General features: G+C 46.0%; 1 protein-coding gene across 9 annotated transcripts in view; it reads left to right on the top strand.

The window, feature by feature from the left end:
- The window catches only part of shank3a (SH3 and multiple ankyrin repeat domains 3a), a 221,080-nt gene that overhangs the window by 111,465 nt on the left and 86,246 nt on the right, over positions 1 to 23,369 (top strand). For all 9 annotated transcript variants that reach the window (XM_072694768.1, XM_072694760.1, XM_072694759.1 and 6 more), the window contains one exon: positions 9,864 to 10,051. In XM_072694768.1, coding sequence (XP_072550869.1) covers positions 9,864 to 10,051 — 188 coding nt within the window. The remainder of the gene's footprint in view (positions 1 to 9,863; positions 10,052 to 23,369) is intronic.

The raw sequence follows: 23,369 nt of genomic DNA, 5'->3' as shown, positions 1-23,369 counted from the left end.
TGCCTGGAGTTAGGCATGATGCCAATAAGTTCATGTTTATCTGATCTACATACAGGACCTATACAGGAACTAGACATGCTCTATGTGTGTATGTGTGCATTTGCACAGCAATGGGTGCACCTTAAAGTACCAGAATGCATTCATAAGAAGGGTCTATGAGTCTATCCTAATTAGCTAAGGCTTTTCTTGGGTAAATAGCAAAGCACTTTGTAAGTCGCTCTGGATAAGAGCATCTGCTAAATACCATAAATGTAAATGTAAATGTGTCCACAAATATTTGGACATACATGTGTAGCTATGCAGGGATTAAAGCTGAAGACAAATGAAACCCATGGATGACTGTAGCTGCATCTCATAGTTAATAAAGATGCATGTGTGAGGAAGAAAGATCTGTGTGTAGGATACAACCGAAAACCCTCTCACAACCAGCCTGCTGAGATGTTTAGGTGAGAGCCTCTGACAGGAAGCAACCAAAGCTTCTTCTCTCACCATCACAGCTGCTCCTCTGCTGGAGACATGAGGGTCACATCTAGGCCTTACTTCATTTCTGCTGTTTCATTACACTGCCAATTTATGAGCTCCGTTTAGGGAGAGAGGGAGAGAGGGAGAGCAAGAGAGAGAAAGAAATAGAGAGAGAGAGAGAGAGAGAGAGAGAGAGAGAGAGAGAGAATGGAGTGATTTATTGACAAGAAAAGGAAATCCATTTTGTTTGTGCAGGCCAGGTAAATGAGGTGTCACTCTGAAAGAGCACTCGTTCAGTCTGGAACCTTCCATGATGGATTCCACCCTCAGGATATCGCTGAGACTCAGGCCACTCCCTCGCCGCCGCCAGTAGACAGCAGTTAGCGGTGGGATAGTGGAAGGAGAGGTCGGAAGGGGGCTGATTTTCTACCGGCTTTAAAAGACTGAGAGGATGGTTACTAGGTCAATATCATCTATAATGTCTTCTCTCTGTACTCATTCACCCCCTCCACACCGACCTGTCCCCTGCTCAGGATTACAGCCAGGCCTGAAAAGGTTCTATAGGGGACAATAAGCTCTAGGTGGTACCAGAAATGACGTCCGTGATGATTCTGAGACCGTCTGGGCCTATTTTGTTTCCATCAGTTAGTTTCGATCAGTTCAGTGCACCAGCTGTCCTTTACACTGCATTTCATTCTCATAACCAATAGAAATGGACCTAAATATTATGTTAAAGTACAGTCCTAGGGACAGTGGTGGCTCAGTGCTTAGAGCTCTGGGTTATTGATCACAGGGTTGTGGGTTCAACACTCAGCAGGTCTGGTAGGATTCCACTGTTAGGCCCTTAAACCCTCTCAGCTCCAGGGGTGCCAGCAAAGTGCTTTTACTGATCTAATGTTTAGAGATGTGTGCTTGGAACAAGAAGGTTACTGGTTTGATGCACCTAGACTAGAAGGAGGAAAGGGCAGAGGGATTGAAGGAGCAGCGCCCAACCCCCTATTGCTTCCCCCTGCTGAGCTGGCTGTCCACTGCTCTGGGGTCTTGTCCTTGGCCAGAGTTGGGTGGTATCCACTTTTTTCATACGTTTACATGAGTTCCTGCCCTATTGCAAATAGTCATTCTAGGTAGGCTCAGATATGATCGCTACAGGGACCAAGATGAGAAACGGATACAATTTTTAAAAAAGAATTGAGAGCAAATAACTCTGCCATGAATTGCAGAAACAAAAAGAACCATTATCTCTAAAGCAAAGAGCCGTTGAAGCATTCTTGGTGCTTTGAGTTATCCTGGTTCTGGATTCATATAATCGTTGTTTTCACTAATGGATCTTTAAAGAACCCTCGTGTTCTTTACAGAGTTCTGTAAAGGCTCAGAGGAGCAACTTGAATAACAAAGCATGAAAAGGGCTTTAAACACTGTGTGTCTTTCAAGATAAGGCCTCATTTATGGATGTTCAATATGACAGAAATGTAGCATCATGATACTTATGAAGACATTTCCACAGTACCAGCATATACAGTTGCAATTGAAATGGTCCAACCCCCACTGCAAATTAGGTTTCTCAGCAAAATGTACAAACTTTCAGCTATTTGCTATAAACCAGTCAAACAATACCAAATTAAATATCTCAACACAAGAGTCTTTTCTCCAAATTCAACACAGAATACCACTTTTAATGACGACTGCAGTCTCAGAATTATTTAACTGCTTCATGACTAGCGTCTTTAGAACTTAGTAAGAACATCCTTCTGCAAACATGATGCATAGTAAAGGTGCACCTATGGTGCAGTGAAATGTGTCCTCCACATTTGACCCATCCGTGGTGGTGAACATACACACCTAGAGCTCCCTGGAAGGAAAGAGAGCAAAGGGCCTTTCTCAAGGGTCCAACAGTGGCAGCTTGCTGAGCCGGGGTATCGAACCCACAGCCCTGTCATCAATAGCCCGGAGCTAACCACTAGACCACCCAGGAGTCTTAGCCCATTCCTCACAGTCAGTAGCCTTCAGTTCACTCCTTTGCTGCTGTGGACACCTTCTTCAAATCCCACCACAGATTTTCTATGGGGTTTAAGTCAGGCCACAGTGACGGCCACTCCAAAACCTTCCAGGACTTGGTGGACTTTGAGGTATGCTTTGAATCATCGTCCTGTTGGGAGGTCCAATAGAAACCCAAGCTTCAGCTTCCTCACAGAAGGCATGAGTAGGCATTTAATTGCTTCTGTGGAAGTGAAATTTCTCCTCATGCTGAATCTTGAGTGTCATGAAACAAACTGTAACTTCATGGCTTTATGGATACATGGCATATATGTCTGGAGAATGAAGAATGAAGCATATGCTGAAAAGAACATCCTGCCTACATGGAAGCATGGCAGTGGATCAGTAAGGCTCTGGTCTCAGTGATTTTCTAGGGCTGCTTTGCTTCCTCTGGCACTGAAAACCTGCTGCATGTGGAAGGGCAAGATGGGCTCAATTAATTATCAGGAAATCTTAGGAGAAAACATCATGCATTCTGTGAGGAAGCTGAAGCTTGGGCATCATTAGACCTTATAACATGATAATGATCCCAAGCATACCTCAAAGTGTAGGCTTGGGTCTAGAAGAAGTCCTGGAAGATTCTGGAGTGGCCATCACAGTCACCTGACTTGAAGCCCATAGAAAATCTTAGGTGGGATTTGAAGAAAGCAGTTGCAGCAGCAAACCCTAGAATATTCGTGAACTGGAGGCAACTGCGTCCAAGAATTTCGTTTGAATAGGCAATATGTTTGAGTGGACAAAAATTTGCTAATAGTGCTGAAATGAATTATTAATAACTTGTGTTTCTTTAACAAACTAAATAGATAAAAGGAAGAAAAAGAAATGAAAGGGAGAGAGAGAGTAATATTGAAGGAGTTGTTGATATCTGTGGCTTCAAATTTGCTCCAAGGGTGGATTGACCAAATAAATGCACACACACATACACACACACACATATTTATATACAGGCCCACAAGCACAGGCATAGTCAAATTAGAGACCTTGCAGAGACACCAGCCCAGTCAATTAGCCTGTGTTGGAGGGGGCAGCGAGAGAGACGAGCTAGCATTGGGTCAGGATGATGAGGAAGGATGGAGTGAATTGCATCATTCCATCACAGTCAGTCCCTGAAGACCTCTTGGGCGCTTATTAAAGTAACCTTTATTCAGAGCAATTCCACCAGCTGGTCATGAAATGATAAAGATGTCATTTCTGCATTTCATGGGAACTTTTCTTATGTTGATATTATTAATAATAGTAATACTGGCTTTTGTACACTATGTAGACTGCAGTTCGGTTATTCTTACACTGACTTAGTATTGTAATTATGCTGCTATTATAGCAGTACTATACTATAGTAGACTAGGCTTAATAAATGCATGTGATAACTGAAGCATACTGGAGCTAAAATGTACCAGAAGCTCCCTGGAGCTGAAGCATGCTGGAAATGAAACATATTGGAGCTGAAGAGTCCTAGAGCTTAGAGTATGCTGTATGTTGGACATGCTGTAAGTGAAGCATTTTGTCATTAAAGCTTGCTGAAGCTGAAGCTTGCTGAAAATGAGACATGCTGGAGCTGAAGCCTGCTAGAGGTTAGAGTATTCTGTAAGTGGGGCATGCTATAGCTGAAGTGTGCTGAAAGTGAGGCATCCTGGAGCTAAAGCATGCTAAAGATGAAGCATTCTGGCACTAAAGCATGCTGAAGCAGAAACATGCTGGAACTGAATTGTGCTGGAGCTGAAGCATGCTAGAATCAAGCATGCTGAAGCTGGAGTGTACTAGAGCTGAAGTTTGCTGAAGATGAAGCATTCTTGAACTAAAGCTTGTTAAAGCTGAAGTGTGCTGAAAATGAGACATGCTGGAGCTGAAGCGTCCTAGAGCTAAGAGTATGCTGTAAGTGGAGCACGCTATAGCTGAAGCATGTTGGAACTGAATTGTGCTGGAAGTCAGGCATTCTGGCTCTAAAGCATGCTGAAGCGGATGCATGCTGTGCTGGTGCTGGAGCTGAAGCATGCTAGAAGCAAGGCATGTTGGAGCTAAAGCATTCTGGAGCTGGAGTGAGCTGTAAGTGAAGCATGCTGAAGCTGGAGTGTACTAGAGCTGAAGCATCCTGGAGCTGAACATAAGGCATTCTGGCGCTAAAGCTTGCTGAAGCTGAAGTGTGCTGAAAATGAGACATGCTGGAGCTGAAGCGTCCTAGAGCGGGCATGCTAAAGCTGAAGTGTGCTGAGGCTGAAGCATCCTGGAGCTGAAGCATGCTGAAGATTAAGCACCCTGGTGCTAAAGGCATCCTGGAGCTAAAGCTTGCTGAAGCTGAAGTGTGCTGAAAATGAGACATGCTGGAGATAAAGCTGAAGCATCCGAGTATGCTGTAAGTGGGGCATGCTATAGCTGAAGCATGTTGGAACTGAATTGTGCTGTAAGTGGGGCATGCTGAAGCTAAAGTGTGCTAGAGCTGAAGCATGCTGGAGCTGAAACATGGAGTGAGGTATGCTGGAGCTACAGTTTATTGGAGCTGAAGCATGCTGGAGCTAGAGTGTACTGTAGCCCAAATGTCTTGGAGCTAAAATGTGCTGGTTGTCTCAGAGCAGCAGGGGGGCTTTCACGGGACAGTCTCTCCTCACTTTCAGATCAGCTTGTCTGTCCATCCATCTGCTCCCCACAGCAGTTGTGACAAGCAGTAGACAAACTTGTGACTCATTGTTGACACTGGCAGCCACCGAATCAAGACAGTTGCCTTCGGTTTCCTGGCAGTTGCCAGGGTTACCCAAGCATAGCTGGTGTCCAGGGGAACGGGCTGTGGAGCTAAGCGGGGGATGCAGGCAGGATTTAGGCCACAGAGAACATTAGGACCCACACTCACTTACACGGGACACACGGGCAGGGGGCAGCAGTCGGAGTCGAGGGCGTAGTTTTACTTCAGTCTTTCTGTCGGCTTTTCATCGCTTTCGGGCTGTGTTCTCATTGCAGGGTTGAAGTGCCCTATAAATCCTGTTTTTTTTAGGGGGGGTGTGTTTACTCACTTTTCTGTAACACTTGTGAACACATAATGGTGTTTAATTCAGCAGTTTTGCTTTGTGCAACCAAACGTATTTCCACTGTGCATGCACCAGTGCTACAGTGTTCGTAATGCTCAAGTAATAAACCGCTGAGAGCCGTTTGGAGCAAATTATCCTTACAACAGATTTGCTGCTACTGCTTTTCAAATAGCTTCCTATTCCCTGCATAGTGCACTACATAGAACTGAGAAAACAGAGGTTTCAGTACCCAAATAATGCATTAAACACGGTATGACAAAAGTATTGGGACACCTGCTTATTCATTCATTCATTCATGCATGGTGCCAGTAGGTTCGTAGGTTCGATCAGCTCCAGAGAGTCCTGTTCTATTGGCAGTACTTCTCTACAGGGACCAGACAAGCTGTGTGTGCTGTGGGTGTGAGCAATAGGTGCAGATTTGGGTTTCATCCACTCCCAGCACAGCCATGGGGATAGGTTCACACTGCGGAGGAGTGATGGAAGCCTGATTAGTGGAATGTGGTCTGCGATTGGAAAACATATTGATAAGGTATTGATATCATGATAAAGTATACTATATGGACCAAATTATTGGGACGCCTGTTTATTCATGGTTTCTTCTGAAATCAAGGGTGTTAAATTATTCTGGAGTATAATATTATATTGGAGTAACTGTCTCTACTATCCAAGGAAGAAGGCTTTCTACTAGATTTTGGAGGGAGCATTGCTGAAAGATTTGATTGCATTCAACCACATCACCTCAAGCAAAAAAAAGTATTGGATGGAGCACCATAACCATCATTCCAGAGAACAAAGTTCTTTCACTGCTCCACAGCTCAATGCTGGGGGCTCCTAGCCCACGCCTGGGTTAGGTTTGTAGGTTCAATCTGCTCAGCTTAAAGAAGCAGAATGCATTTATTAGAAGGGGCGTCCGCAAATATTTGGACATATAGTGTATGTGGTCCGAGAATTCTTCTGATACAAACCAGATCAGATCGGAATTCAGATGTTTTTATTTTCCATCACACTTCACAAACAAATCACATACACTTGTCACTGTCGCCGGCCTCCAGGGTGGGCAGCGTGTCAGCGGCGGCTAACTGGATGATAAAATGTGAGCGTGCGAGTCTGTTCATACTAATGACAGATATGGGTCACTTCCGAACTCGCACTAATCTATCAAGGCAGGAAGATCAGAACTCGGCAGTGATGCTCGCAACCTCAGCCTGTGTGTGTGAGTGTGTCTGTGTGCGGTGGGGTCTGGGCTTTAGACTGGATAGACGAGAGACTCAGGGGGATGAGTAGAGATTTGGGTTTCATCCACTCCCAGCACAGCCATGGGGATAGGTTCACACTGCGGAGGACTGATGGAAGTCTGATTAATGGAATGTGGTCTGCGATTGAAAAACATATTGATAAGGTATTGATATCATGATAAAGTATACTATATGGACAAAAGTATTGGGACGCCTGTTTATTCATTGTTTCTTCTGAAATAAAGGGTATTAAAAAGAGCTGATCCTGCCTTTGTTGGAGTGACTGTCTTAACTGTCCAGAGAAGAAGACTTTGTACTAGATTTTGGAGCAGGTGCATTGCTGGGAAGATTTGATTGCACTCAGCAACAAGAGCATTAGTGAGGTCAGGATGTTGACTGGTGATCACCACCCCACCTCATCATCCTCAACAGTACTGGATGGAGGAGGAGCACCACCATCATTCCAGAGGACACAGTTTCACTCACACTTGTCTAGACTCTGTAGAGAAGTACTGCCAATAGAATAGGACTCTGTGCAGCAGATAAACATGAACTTACTGGCACCATGCTGCCTAATGCCAGGCGTGGGCTAGTAGAGGGGTATAAAGCCCCCCAGCATTGAGCTGTGGAGCAGTGGAAGAACTGTGTTCTCTGGAATGATGGTGATGGTGCTCCGTCCAGTACTTTTAGGATGGGTTGGTGAGTTAGGGATGATGAGAAGCAGAATAAGCAGGTGTCCCAATACTTTTGTCATAATAGTGGTAGGATGTTTAAGTTTAGCATCATTCCAGTGCAGCTGGTTTGCTAAGAAACTGGCCTCGTTTCACATTCATCTACTTAAGACTTGTCACAAGTGTGTGTGTGTGTGTGTGTGTGTGTGTGTGTGTGTGTGTATGTGTGTGGATAATGATTGATGTGTGTGAAATGTGATGTTACTGCAGAGTTTATTATGGCCCGCTGCTTCTGACTGATCAATATGGAGGAAACCGTGACAACAGGAACCCCACTGTGTCAGACTAGTGTCTCTCTCTCTTTCTCTCTCTCTCTCTTTCTCTCTCTCTCTTTCTCTCTCTCTGTGTCTCTCTCTCTCTCTTTCTCTCTCTCTGTCTCAGTCTCTCGATTCCTGCCCTCTGCATCACTCTTTCCTAAAGGCCCTTCCTCTCTTCCTCTTCCCTTTTGCCATACCATCCTCTTTTAATGCATTCCTCCTCTCTCCCTCCTCTCTCCCTCCTCTCTCCCTCTCTCTCCCTCTCTCTCCTCCTCTCTCCCTCCTCTTTCCCTCTCTCTCCCTCTCTCTCCCTCCTCTCTCCCTCTCTCTCCTCCTTTCTCCCTCCTCTCTCCCTCTCTCTCCCTCTCTCTCCCTCCTCTCTACCTCTCTCTCTCCCTCTCTCTCCCCCTCTCTCTCTCCTCTCTCCCTCCTCTCTCCCTCCTCTCTCCCTCTCTCTCCCTCTCCCTCTTCCTCCCTCTCCCTCTTCTCTCCCTCCTCTCTCCCTCTCTCTCCCCCTCTCTCTCTCCTCTCTCCTCCTCTCTCCATCTCTCTCCCTCTCTCTCCCTCTCTCTCCCTCCGATCTCCCTCTCTCTCCCTCTCTCGCCCTGGCTGCTGTGTATTTGCATGCTGCGGTCATTCCAGCCCCTATATCCCTGCAGTAATTGGAAAGCCGTCAGTGTTCATCTCAATGTTGGGAGCGAAGTGGGGATGAGGAGAAGGAGGGAGAAGGAGAGAGGGAGGGAGGAAGCGAAGAGGAAAAGGAGGGAAGGAGTAAGTGCGTTGATGGATCTGGCCGGTGAAGGAAGGGGGCAGCGGAGCCTGTTTCTCTGGGCAGGAACATGTTGACTGAAGTTGAAGCCTGGTGGAGGAAACATCATGACTTAGGCAGACAATCACAGCTCCGGGCAGAGTTAGCATCGCTGACCGCTCAGAGTCTGCTAGAGGAAGAGAGAAAGAGACCGAGAAGGGGGGGGGCATGTGTCACAGCTGCATGGGGGGGGGGGGAATTTTTGTTTGTGTGTGTTGGGGGGGGGTTGGGGGGGTTGGGGGCTGGGAGTGTGTGTTGTGGGATGACGTACAGGCTGCTGCGCTGCTGGACTAAATGGGAGTAAAAGGAAGGAAGATGCATGTGGCACGGTGATTGCTGTGCAGCAGTGTGTGTGTGCTACGTTTAAAAGTGTGTGTGTGTGTGTGTGTGATGAATGGGCGAGCGAGAAGGCTCTGAGATGAATGAGACAGACGTAGAGCAGCGGCTACTCAGCCTGCAGCTGCATTAACATTCAGAACCTGTCTTTCAGAGAGAGAGAGAGAGGGAGAGGGAGAGAGCTGTAGAAGGAATGAGAGAGGGAGACGAAAGAGCAGGAGAGGGAAGGGCAGGGAGTCTGAGGAGAGGGAGAGAGAGGAAGAGAGAGGGAAAGGTAGGAGGGGCGGTGTGTTGATTACGGCAGAGAGAGCAGCGTGTGTGTGTGTGTGTGTGTGTCAGTGTGTATGCGCGTGTGTGTATGTGTGTTTGCTTGGCTGGGGCATTTTTAGGGGGGTGAGGTAAGTCGCACTTCCCCACGCTAATCAATCCAGACCCCCTGGCGGCCGCGCATTATCGTCGGCTGACGGTACGGCGTGCGGATAGAATGTGCAGAGAGGGGCGGGTGTGTGTGAGCCCAGGCACGGGAAGAGAGCGAGCGCAGCCGCGTCAGTGTGCGAGTGTGTGTGTGTGCGAGCGCGAGAGCCGCGGGGAGCGGACATGCCCCGCTCGCGGCCGGCCCAGCCCCAGCCCTCAGCACCACGGACAGCGACAGGCGGCCGCTAACGGCAGCGCGGGGTGAGGGAGGAGAGGAGAGGAGGAGGAGAAGGAGGAGGAGGAGGAGGAGAAAAGGAGGAGAAAGGAGGAGAAAGGAGGAGGAGGAGGAGGAGGAGGAGGAGGGCCTGGCCGGACCAGGAGGATTGAGAAGAGGACCTGTGTGTGTCTGTGTGTGTGTGTGTGAGAGAGAGAGAGAGTCCCCGTGCATGTGTGTGCGGCGGCAGCACGCGCCTGCTCTCGCGGCTCGCTCACGGGACCATGTCGGTGACCACCGGATTTGGCTACCAGTTGCCGGGCATCACCACGGTAACCTATGTTTTTGTTTACAGCCCCGGGACAGTGCAGCGGGACCCCAGCCCGCCCCCCTCGGGGCCCCCTTCACATGCGCTCTCGGGGGCCCGCGGCCCCAAGCGGAAACTCTACAGTGCCGTGCCGGGACGCACCTTCATCGTGGTCAAGCCCTACACGCCCCAGGGAGAGGGGGAGATCCAGCTGAACCGTGGAGAGAGGGTCAAAGGTTAGTGCCTCCTTCTTCGTGTCACCTGTCATTCACACGGCTCATTCTGCTGGAGGTTTGTTTGTTTGCTTGTTTGGATGATGAATGTCATGAATGTCATGTGGAATGCTCTTAAAGACTATTGCTACATTGTGCAGGAGATGCGTGCAGAATGTACGTCCTGAACATCCTGACAGTCATGTGTAGAACATCAGATAGAGTGTATAGGACACTATGATGAGCATGCTACATCATGCTAGGCATGTTACAGTATGTGTAGAAGGATAGACGTGTCACAGCAGGCCTGTGGAATGTCATTGTAGTCAGTGTAGGATATATAGAAGACCATGATAAACATGCTAAAGACTGTGTTGAACTTCAGGATAGATCTGCTAGAATATGAGCTGTGCAGACCTCTATGACAGACCTGTCATAGTGTACACTGTGCAAAACACCATGATAGACCTGTCATAGTGTAGACTGTGTGGAACACCATGATAGACCTGCAACAGTGTAGACTGTGTGGAACACCATGATAGACCTGCAACAGTGTAGACTGTGTGGAACACAGTGACAGACCTGTTATAGTGTACATTGTGTGGAACACCATGATAGATCTGTCATAGTGTAGACTGTGATAGACTTGCCATAGTGTAGACTGTGTGGAACACCATGATAGGCCTGCAACAGTGTAGACTGTGTAAAACACTACGATAGACCTGCAACAGTGTAGACTGTGTGGAACACCATGGCAGAACTGTCACAGTGTACACTGTGATAGACCTGTCATAGTGTAGACTGTGTGGAACACCATGATAGACCTGTGACAGTGTAGACTGTGTGGAACACCATGATAGACCTGTGACAGTGTAGACTGTGTGGAACACCATGATAGACCTGTGACAGTGTAGACTGTGTAGAACACCATCATAGATCTTCTACAGTATAGACTGTGTAGAACACCATAATAGACTTTTTGCAGTGTAGACTGTGTAGAACCCCATCATAGACCTTCTACACTGTAGACTTTGTAGAACACCATCATAGACCTTCTACAGTGTAGACTGTGTAGAACACCATCATAGATCTTCTACAGTATAGACTGTGTAGAACACCATAATAGACTTTTTGCAGTGTAGACTGTGTAGAACCCCATCATAGACCTTCTACACTGTAGACTTTGTAGAACACCATCATAGACCTTCTACAGTGTAGACTGTGTAGAACACCATCATAGACCTTCTACAGTGTAGACTGTGTAGAACACCATCATAGACCTTCTACAGTGTAGACTGTGTAGAACCCTATCATCGACTTTCTACAGTGTAGACCATGTAGAACACCATCATGGACCTTTTACAGTGTAGACTGTGTAGAACACCATCATAGACTTTCTACCCCAAGTGTGTCTAGCTATTACAGCACGGTTCAGCAGTATATGCTATTGGAGACAGTGAGGTTACAGGTGCAGTAGCATGGACTACACAATAACAGTACACTCTATACCAAACCCCTGTTTAGTACAAGTATAGTACAGTATAGCAATACGTCCAGGCCTAGACTGCCCTTAAATTGATATAAAGGTCCCTACAGTGGGAGAGATACTGCTGTCTGGAGACCATCTTTCATAACTTATACACACACATTCGTGCACACACACACACACATACAGAGGCTGTATCCCAGCTGTAAGGATGCCCCATGCATGCTCATACTCACAGCTCCCATCCATCATGGTAACACTGCTTTCTGTGTGGAGCTGGAGAGAGGGTTAGTGTCCTCTTTAGGAACCTTCAGTCTTCTGGTGAAGGCATTTATGTTGAGAATTGGCTGAAAGTTCAGGTTCTTGTCCTCTTGCTTTTACATGTGTATACTATGTGAATGTGTGTGTGTGTGTGTTAGTGTGTAAGACGGAAGTGTGATTCGAGCAGCCATGAAGAGTTAGTGAGATGAATGGACTGGCGGAGAACTGAATCATGAGTATATAAAGGATCTGCTGCTACACGTTAGTGCCAGATGTTGGTGGGAGAGACCACAGGACACTTTCAGATGTCTTGTGGAGTCCATGCCTGCTCTGTTGTGGTGGCACGAGGGGGACTACCTCAATTTTAGGCAGCTGGTATTAATGTAATGGCTGATTTGTGTGTATATGTGTGTGTGTACACAGTACAGCACAGAGGTTTCAGGCACCAAAGCACATTATTTAAACTCATGTCTCTCAGCAGTGAGAGAGTTTTACTGTAGAAGCTCCAGATCTCATCAGAACAGATAAAGCAGCTGAACATAAATCCAGTAAAAAGGAGAAACAAGAGCTTTTTATTCTGAAGAAAGAAAGTAGTGAGATCTTGTCGGTGAGCTAGTCTGAAGAACAGAGCTCGGTTCCTCCAGGTTTCTCCTGGACACCCCCCAGTCCAGCCAGCACAGCGTGGAGGATGTGTTCAACTCCATCAGCAGCAGCAGCAGCAGCAGCTCACCTGATTCACCATCATTAAGCCCTGATTTACCACCAAACCAGGTGTTGATTTGAGGGGAACTCTAAATAATACTAGACTCCATGAGGAGAACTTTGTGTGTTTTCATTCTAATTTTCAGTGTGTGTGTGTGTGTATGTGTGTGTGTGTGTGTGTGGTTACACCATTACTCATGTTCATGGCTTATGTGTTGCTCTGCTCTTGTCTCCATTCATGCTTCATTCCAGACTACCACTCAAACGCAGTGGAAGGTAAAGAACTTTGCATCCATCCCACTGCCCTTCGTCCTACACACACACACACACACACACACACACATTATCCTACCTGACCTTACTCCTGTCTCTGACCCCTCAGTCTCTCCGACTCTCTATTTTGCCTTACCTGCATGCCAACAGTGTGGCCACACACTATCACATGCCATGCACACACACACCCACACACACACACAGAAAGTGATCTAACTGCGCTCCACTCCCTCCCTCTCTGCTCTCTCACACCCTGAGGTTGAGATCTGTCCTCCTGTGCCTGCTCCACTTCTCCTCTCCTCTCCTCTCTTCTGCTGTGGAATTCACTCCTGGCTGTTTCTTTCTTCAGTTTGTGCTCGAACTAAACACGTGACCTTAACTGCACTGGACACTCATATACACACACACACACACACCCCACAAATAGCACCTTCACTAATACCATACACACATTCACAGAGTGAGAACAGCAGAGGTCACACTCACCCCATGTCCGAGCCTTAATCCAGGGCTGCAGGTGCCAGTGTGCCTGCGCAAGTGCCAGGACGCCCATTGTGCTGTGGGTGGATGTGTTGGTATGAGCCGGTGGTGCTAGAACGGGATGGCACTTCGCCTCTCTTTACAAACTGCCAGCACAAACCATATGCCTGTAATACGACAGTCTTCTGACGCAACTCTACCATATGTTTAAGAAAACACAGTATGATGGAAATAATGCTCTTCATGGGTTTCTTCACTCAGTAGAGTACAGCTGAGACTCAACTGACTTACTTTCAGCCCAGTTTTCAGTTCTTTAATATTGAATATCTATTAATACGGCCTAATTCAGCATGTACACTATATGTCCAAATAATTGTCACCATGCCTCATGCCAGGTGTGGGCTAGAGGGGTATAAAGCCCCCCAGCATTGAGCTGTGGAGCAGTGGAAAAACTCTATTCTCTGGAATGATGATGGTGATGGTGCTCCATCCAACACTTTTGAGATTTTGAGTTGGGGAGCCAACTCCAACTCTAAACTTTGATTTCTCCAGAAACAACAAATGAGCAGGCGTCCCAATACTTTTGTCCAAATAGTATATTTATTCATTTTCTAATGCACAATTGCTGTAATACATAACGAAACCTTATCTCAGACACGTCTAATAACCCCCAATGCTTTGCCAAAGCATTTCTCACCAGATTTCTCACCCATTGATTGCAATCAGCAATCAGAATGACTGGCCATAACTATACTGGTAGTTATAGTAGAGGATGAGACCTTCAGTCCAGCTCCTGAAGGCCTAACCAATGGAGTAGCTTATTTGCAGCATCCATATATCTTCCATGAAGCCTGACAAGATCTTTCTTGTGTCTCCAACCAACACTTAATGACATATGAATTGCACTAAAATACTGGCGGGATTATGCTAGTATTAACCCATATTCATGTTTTTCATGTTTTCATAAGTTGGTGAGACTGATTAAAAAAGAGGGATGTAAAATGAGAGATATAAGTAACGTCAAAATTTCAACATTTTAAAAAGTTCCACCTTAAACTGGGACTACAGTCATATTCTAGTGTCTGTAATTTCTGCCGCATTTAAGGTGGAACTAAAAATTCCACGAGATACCTGACAACTACAAGCCAACTCCAGTGAAGTAGTGAAGTTAGTATGAGCGTGTTTGTGTTTGCAGCCGGCTCAGTGCCGCAGTCCCTCGTGAGTGTGTGATTTTAGTGCACATTTTGGAGCACTGGCCCCTTCCCCAGCTTCCTAAGCGCTCCCTGAGCCCCCAGCGGCCCTGCTCTGCCACCATCGGTCTCTTGAGCCATTTATAATGCCTCTTCTCTAATCTACATTCATTAATGCAGAAGTTACTGATGGCGAGAGCTTGACTGCTCCATTTTCAGAGGAGCACGGGGCCCCCTCCTATGCCACTCTGGGATGGAGAGGGCCTGGACAGCTGTGGACAGGCGTTCGCACCAGCCAGCTTCCACGTTTTTACTTTACCCCTGCGGTTCAGAGCCCAAGCTGTGACATGACACATGGCTGTGGAGTAGGTCTGCAGGAAACTGCAGGCTGCATTAGGAATTGGGGTGCTGACCTGCCGTCTGCTGTAAAAGGTTTTCTTCGTCACCCAGGTTGAACCATGAGAAGATATCACAGGTATCAGAAGGATCATTGCTCCCAGCTTGTTCTGTGGTCCAGCTCATCAGGAGGAATAAGAGAAACTGGTCCCACACACAGTTGTGGCTCTGTAACTGAAGCTTGTTATTTTGGGTGGATGTTTTTACCACAGTGACGAGGCCTGAGGTCAAGCAAGGTCAAGAGCTCAGCAAAAGTACAAAAGTATTGGGACACCTGCTCATTTTATTGTTTGGTCTGAAATCAAGCATATTACAAAGAGCTGATCCTGCTTTTGTTGAAGTAACTGTCTCCACTGTCCAGAGAAGAAGACTTCAGCTAGATTTTGGAGGAGCATTGCTGTGTTCTTCCACTGTTCCACACAGTTCTTCCACTGCTCCACAGTTCAATGCTGGGGGGCTTTATTGGCAGCATGGTGCCAATAGGTTCATGATGAGTCCTATTCTATTGGCAGTACTTCTCTACAGGGTCTGAGAAGCTATGTATTCAGCAATGGGTGCAACTTAAAGTAGCTGAATGTAGCTTTCATTAGAAGGGGTGTCCACAAACATATGGACATATAGCGTAGGTTCCTTAATATAAAAAATGCTTATCATTATTGCAAAAAGCAGCTATTTTTGTTTCTGAATCAACTATTTTCTTTGAATGACATCATGACGTTGATCGTTCATTCTCTTGTTGAGAAAATTATTATAAGTTATTATTTTTTGTCCGATTTCTTTCATTTAAAATATATTATCATCATTAGCCCTATAAAGGTGTGAACAAGTTCAGTGACACAAATTTGCATACATTTTAATGTTTAATTAGAAATTGAGCAGAATCCAGAACAGCTCTTCTTCATTATACGGATCAGACTTACACTGATCAGCCATAACATTAAAACCATGATTAAAACCTGATTAAAGTTAAAGTGAATAACACTGATTATCTGGTTCCAGTGGCATCTGTGAAGGGGTGAACAGTCAGTTCTTAAAGGTGAGACACTTTGGCAAGAACCAAACTGTGATGTTCTAGATGACTGGGTCAGAACATCTCCAAAACATCAGGCAGGTCTTGTAAGGTGTTCCTGGTATGCAGTGGTCAGTGAACCAGCAAGCTGGTCCATGGGCTGCATGGTCCACGAATGCCTGAACCTGCAACTTCCAGGACTTAAAGGATCTGCTGCCACTGTTACTCTTGGTGCCAGAGACCACAGGACCCCTTCAGAGGTCTTGTGGAGGGTCAGAGCTGTTTTGGCAGCACTTTGGGGGCACAAGGTGTTTTTATTGTTATGGCAATAGTGAGCGTTTACCGATCTGAGTTCTACTTGCTCAGAAAACCTCTCAGACTGAAAGGCAGCATGGAGCTTCTGTGATACGGTGACAGAAACCATGGTACCAGACATCTGCAATTCAACTCCGCTCTAGTCATAACCATAACCAAATGTTTGTGGACGCCCCTTTAATAAAATTGCATTCTTTGCTGACATTGCTGATGTGCAAATACACACGCACAGCTTGTCTAGTCATTGTAATGAGGTACTGCCAATAATAGAAGACTCTTTCTGGCGCAGATAAACATAATATGAGCCTATTATAGGTGTCCTAATGCCAGGTGTGGGCTAGAGGCGTATAAAGCCCCCCAGCATTGAGCTGTGGAGCAGTGGAAGAAAGCAGTTCTCTGGAATGATGGTGATGATTTGGAGTTGGGGAGTTGGTGATAATGAGGTGGGGTGGTGATTATCCAACATTTTCCTTTCTGGAGAGTCGAGGCCGTTTCTCCAGACAAATACCCTTGATTTCAGTAGAAATCCTTATATTTTATAGACATATTTAAGATGTTAGGTTTTAGAGTGTTAATACGAACATAAATACCATCTAATACCATGATGCTGTAATATATTTGGAAAACGCTGCCGTATAAAATTTGATCAGCGCCATCCAGCATTATCCTAGCAGGGGTGCCTTGTTTTGCTTCCTCAGCATGCAAATTTATGTTGACAAACGCCATCAAGCCATGTCACCTCCTGCATATTCCCTCATTTTTCCTTTCTAACAACATTGCTCATCAGTCTCCCCTTCTTTCTCTTTCATTTTCTCTTCCTCAAGTTGACACAGAGGATAACGTATATGAAGAAATCCTGCTTGGTAAACATCAGACCTCCTTCACAAGCTCCATCCGCCCATTAGCGTGCTAGTGTTGACAGAAATAGCTTATTGAGGTTATAGTGCATGCAAGGTGGAATGTAGAGCTGCTCCAGTGCTGTGTTCCTCAAAGTCTGCTTGTATTCTTTGCTGATGACGCGTGTCCTGTTCCCTGACTCTATCAGAGGCAGCAGAAGTGAGTGAAACAGAAGGTAAAGGCATTAAAACAGTGGCTTCACTGCTAGGGCTTCTGTCCTGGGCTGCTCTAGACTCCCTTTAGGTGCAGCAGGCCTCATGTAGGCCAGTAGGTGCTTTTGAATAACAGACAGGGGAGTCCCCACAGGTCCTCTTCAGTAGGTCACTAGGTGCTCCACTAGCCTGTAGAGTAGATGATAGATGAGCCCTGTGTGTGTTTGTGTGTGTGTGTGTTGCAGGTAGATTGTGTTTCTTATTCAAGGTGCAGAGGGAAAAATTCATAAAAATGTACAGTAGCCAGAAATTGCTGATGCATTGATTTTCTCTAGCCTTGAATGCATTCTAGCACAGCAACTGTTGCGAGGTTGGCAAGTGATGTTAATTTTGTTTTCATATCAGAATATTATGACCACCCCTCGTTTGGAATGAACTTGGCCCATTATATCAGCTGCACTTCCCATGTAGAAGCACTGTGTAGTTCTGTCTATAGGTCCAGACTGTACCCATCTGTTTCTCTGCAGACTCTGTTATCAGCCTCCTCCCACCCTGGTCGCTTTTCAATGGTCAGGACCCCACAGAACTGACCACCACAGAGCAGACTGTAGTATTTTGGTGGTGGGTCAGTCATTCTCAGCACTGCAGTGACACTGACTGACATAATGCTGGACTGAGAATAGTTCACTGACCTAAAATATCCAGCCAGTAGCAACCTGTGGGCATCAGCGTCCTGTGGGCACCGATGAAGGACTAGAGGATGACCAATGCAAACTGTGCAGCAGCAGATCAGAGAGCTTCAGTCTCTGACTTTACCTTCATCTACAAGGTGGACCAGCTAGGTAGGAGTGTCTAATAATAGAGTGGACAGTAAGTGGACAGACACAGTGTTTAAGCACTCCAGCAGCACTGCTGCGTCTGATCCACTCATACCGAGAGCAGCGCATCACACACTACTAACACACTCTCCACCACCCTGTCAGTCAGTGTCACTGCAGTGCTGAGAATGACTGACCCACTACCCCAACACTACAGTCTGACCATACGGGTCCTGACCATTGAAGAACAAACAGGGTGAATGGAGGCAAAAAACAGAGTCTGCAGAGATGGATCTCAAACCAGGGCTGGTCACACTATTCTAATATGACTGTGTCTATGTCTGAAACACACCTATAGGACGCTATACTTATCCCAGGTTGGACCTTCTTGCACTCAAAACTGCCTCCGTCCTCCATGGCATGGACGCTCATGCTGTGAATCTCCTGTTCCACCACATCCAAAAGGTGTTCTACAGGATTCAGATCTGGTGCCTGGGATTGTTCATGTTCATGAAACCAGTTTGAGACACTTTAGCATGGTGACATGGTGCATCGTCATACTGGAAGACGCCATTGAGAGATTGCGTCAACTGAGGCCTTCAAGCAATGGTTGATTGGTATTAACAGGCTTGAACTGTGCCAAGAAATGACACTACAACAAACCTAAGGATCGGAAGTGGATCGGAACCTTAAAAGCTGTTACTCAATCCATTAAAATGCATGGGATGCACTGAATTGGATTGGGACATCCCTAGTGATCTTTGTTACACCATTCTGAGCAACTCTAGAAATACTCAAACCAGCCCGTCCGACACCAACAATCAGGCCACGCTGAAAATAACTGGGGTCCCATTATTTCCCATGAATTCTGATTGGTTGATGTGAACATGGTTATACACCTATTTACAGTCGCACCTGGAAAGCTTGCCCAACCTGATGACAGTTGCTTTTGTGGGTGGAGCAAATGTTTCAATACATTGTCTGTCTCCTTCTCTTCTTCTTTCTCATCCATGCCTTGTTTAGAAAGCCAGCCTGAGGATAATGGTGATGAAGGTAATCAAACCCTATCCATTAGTGATTTACAAAGAATGAGGTCATAGAGGTAGACTGGAAAGTGTTTCCGAGATCATGACGCCTTTCCTTATGATTACAACTAACGGCTGCTGTGCCTGTGTAATTGCTCTTTCACCTAATCTACCTCGTTCATTTCACAGCTTTTATGACCTACCGTTTCACACATTAGAGTTTCCGACTGATGTTTAATAGTCTAATGGAGGATTCGAAGGTCCAGGTCGTCTGAGCGCAATGAGACAAACCCAAGTGCTTCAGCCTCCCAAGAAATCCAGATAACCTCTCTTTAATGAATGGTATCCACTCCACTGTGATACCTACTACTCAGGTAGAAGTGTGAGGCCGATGAGTTCTACATCAGTGCTAATGGATCCTGGGGCTTTTCACCACTGTCGAGAAGTGCTTGTCGCACACATGACGTTGTTAATATTCCACACACACTGAGCGTCTCTGAGCCATTAATCATGTTTGTGAATGTCTAATCTGGCTGTTATTTGCGGCGGTTCCATTTTCATGGCTGTCTGGAAGATGAATAAGTACAGATGAAGGAGAATGGGCTCTGTTGGCTTCCTAAACAGACGAGGGACTGGAGACTGCTCTCAGAAACTACCACACCTCAGCACCCCACACGAAGCTCTCAACACTCTCAGCTCTCATGTCCACTCGTCGATCCCTCAATAGCACGACTAACGTTGGATGTTCTTATGCTTATTTACTATACACTTTATGTCCAACAGTTTGTGGACACCCCCTCTGATGAATGCATTTAGCTACTTTAGGTCAAAGCAAATAAACACACATACACACCAGCTTGTCTAGTCCCTGTAGAGAAGTACTACCAATAAAATAGGACTCTCTGGAGCAGATAAACATGAACCCACAGGGCTATAGAGGGGTATAAAGCCCCCCAGCATTGAGCTGTGGAGCTGGGATAATGATGGTGCTCCATCCAGTTCTTTTGGGATGAGTTGGGGATGAGGTGAGGTCATGACCATGCAACAGCCTGGCTTACTGATACTCTTGTGGCTGAATCCAGTCACATCCTGCACACTGCAATGCTCCTCCAACATCTAGTAGAAAGCCTTCTTCCCTGGACAGTAGAGACAGGATAAACTCTTTTTTAATAACCTTGATTTCAGAAGAAACAAGGGATGAGCAGGTGTCCAATTTTTTTTTTATCCATACAGGGTATCAACTGTGTGTTGTCTGTTTAACATAAAGCTTTGCACTATGCTTTATTTGAATGGCCCACGGTGGTCCATGCTTTTCAGATGTCTAATTTACATTAGATAATATTACATTAGAGATATTGACCAATAATGATGACTAACTGAGGGGTGGTGCCCAGACCTTTTTTTCTTGGAGGGCCAAAGGGCAATATTTGAGTCCCATGCCACTGAGAAGACAAAGTAATATAAAAGTCAAAACAAAAAGAAAACAGGGCTCCTAACTGACGTAGCTGCCTAAGCATTGGCTCTGTTATCAGGAGACTGGGAGTTTGATGCCTAGTGATGTGGTAATGTGTGATCCCGTCAGTTGCTGGGAGTGTAAGAAAGCATAATCGAGTGTGAGGCTGTCCCACACCCCCACCCTATTTGCAAAACAGCTCCGACCTGTCGAGGCATGGGCTCCACTAGACCTCTGAAGGTGTCATGTTGTATCTGGCACCAGGACTAATGTCAGCAGTGGTTCCTTTAAATCCCGTAAGTTGTGATGTTGGGCTTCCATGAGCATTAGTGTGCCTTAGGCCTAGAACAGCCATGACCTTGTCACTGGTTCACCGGATGTCCTTCCTTGGAGCCATATTGATAAGTATTGACTTTCCACTGCACGCCAAGAACACCCCACAAGACCTGCCTGATGTTTTGGAGATGTTCTGACCCAGTCGTCTAGCCGTCACGGTAATTTGGCTTTTGTCCAAGTGTCTCAGATTCTAAGCCATGTTAATCACTTTGCTTGTCAGTGGTTTTAATGTTATGGCTGATCGGTGTATTTTTAGAAGTGAAAGTGTGAGTGTTCTCTCATGGTTCTGAGCTGCTGTGGAGGTTCTAGTGTTCATTAGCACTGGAGTCAGTGAGTCCACCTTGACAGACTCGCTTTCCATACTGGCTCTAATGGCCATGTTCCTCACTGTCTCGCGTTTGAACGTGGCGTGGTTATGATGGCGAATACAGCTGTAGTTATTCAAGATATGAAAACACACATCTGCCCGTATCTTAGCAACAGGTATCCGCAGTTGACTTTTATATGTGTTCTTGCCTAATGATGTGACATTTGGCTGCTGGAGTTAAACGCCACATGACCACAGGACCATGCAGTGTGGGACCTGCAGGTTGCGACCCAAATAAGCACTGGGACAGCCTTGATGTTACTGGTCATGCAACTACTACCTTAATCATAATAGAAACAAAAGGTGGCTTTTCATCTTTACTCATGGGCATTACATGTCCACTCTGCTGCACTGTCCACTTGTGGTCATGCCTGCTAACAAATTACGATTGAGCAGGCCTGATTATCTGACTGCATATTTTAACATATAACTTTAACTTAACATATTTGGACAAAAGTATTGGGACATCACTGTGTTACTGAGCTCTACTAAAGCCTGAGTAGACAAGCTGTGTGTGTGTGTGTGCATTTGCACATCTCTGTCAGCAATAGGTGCAACCTAAAGTAGCTAAATGCATTCATTAGAAGGAGTGTCCACAAACATTTGGACATATGGTGCATATATGACTCTGGTTACTGGGTATTGTTTTAGCTGTAATGGTAAAATATTGTGATGTAATGTGTGAGCGTGTCTGCATGGATGTGTTCACATTCGGACAAAAGTATTGGGACACCTGCTGATTCCGCATTTTTTTCTGAAATCAAGGGTCTGCTTTTGTCTGAATAACAGTCTCTACTGCCTGGAGAAGCAGGCTTTTCTGCTAGACTTTAGAAGAGCATTGCTGTGAGGATTTGGTTGCATTCAGTGACAAGAGTGATAGTGAGGTTAGGATGTAGGATGATGGTCACCACCCCATCTCATCATCCCCAACTTCTCAGCTCATCCCAGAGGTTGGACGGAGCAGCATCATTTCATCATACCAGAGAACACAGTTCTTCCACTGCTCCACAGCTCAATGCTGGGGGCTTTATACCCCTCTCTAGCCCACGCTTTGCATTAGACATGTTGACATAGGTTCATGTTTATCTGTTACAGAGAGTCGAATTCTAATGGCAGTACATCTCTGCAGGGACTAGACAAGCTGTGTGTGTGTCTGTGTGTGTACATTTGGACATATGGTGTAGAAAGACACGTACAGAGGAGGTCAGGAGAATGTGAGCGAGGATGCGGTGAATCAGCTCAGTGTTTACGACGGCGTTTCATTTAGCGTGACTGACAGCGCCCTGTCTCCAGTAAAAGTGTTCATTGTGTAGAGGTTGCGCGTTATTGGCAGCTGCTGTCTCATCAGGCCCCTTATAGCAGAAATGTACTTTTCTGCTGACTCATGCTCATATGGGAGGCTGGGGGCCCTTTTTGCTGACTCACTGGCACCATATTTATTAGGATGCTGGAATGAAGCGCAGCATGTTACACAACGTTCTGGGCTTAAACCTACATACGCGTACGTGCAGGGCTGCTGCTTCATGTGCGGTGTTTAAGCTGAGCTGCCAGAGAGAAAGCTCAGTAGAATACGCTCAGGCACTTGGCTCACTCTAACACTGCCAGTCTCACAGACAGCAGGGTTGTGACTGCTGTGTTACATGCTAACAAAAGCCTAATTAGTGCTAGGGGGGGAAAAAAAAGCAATTGCAACAGTCGCACACAGACACACACACACAGATACACACATTAACATGCTGTTTCTAAGGTGATGGCTAAAACTCAGGGCTAATCACGTTGTGTTGTATTTTATTTATTTAACTGTGAATGTGAACATCTGTCTCTGTGGTCAGCCAGTCACTCAGTTAGTGCTGAGCAGTAGTATAGAAGCTGGGCCAGGAGACACACTCATTTACACACATACACACTAATGTCATATGCCACATATTCCTGGATTACTTTGTATGGGATTCTTCTGCTTTCTTTATTTCTCCCTTACTGTCTCACCTGGGCTGTACAACACTGTGTTACTGAGCTCTACTAAAGCCTGAGTAGACTGATAAATCACTGTTACTGAGCTCTTCTAAAGCCTGAGTAGGCTGATAAATCACTGTTACTGAGCTCTACTAAAGCCTGAGTAGACTGATAAATCACTGTTACTGAGCTCTTCTAAAGCCTGAGTAGGCTGATAAATCACTGTTAC

The sequence above is a fragment of the Salminus brasiliensis genome, chromosome 13 (genome assembly GCF_030463535.1).
Source record: "Salminus brasiliensis chromosome 13, fSalBra1.hap2, whole genome shotgun sequence".
Taxonomy (NCBI): Eukaryota; Metazoa; Chordata; class Actinopteri; order Characiformes; family Bryconidae; genus Salminus; species Salminus brasiliensis.
This window is presented reverse-complemented; position numbering and strand designations above follow the sequence as displayed.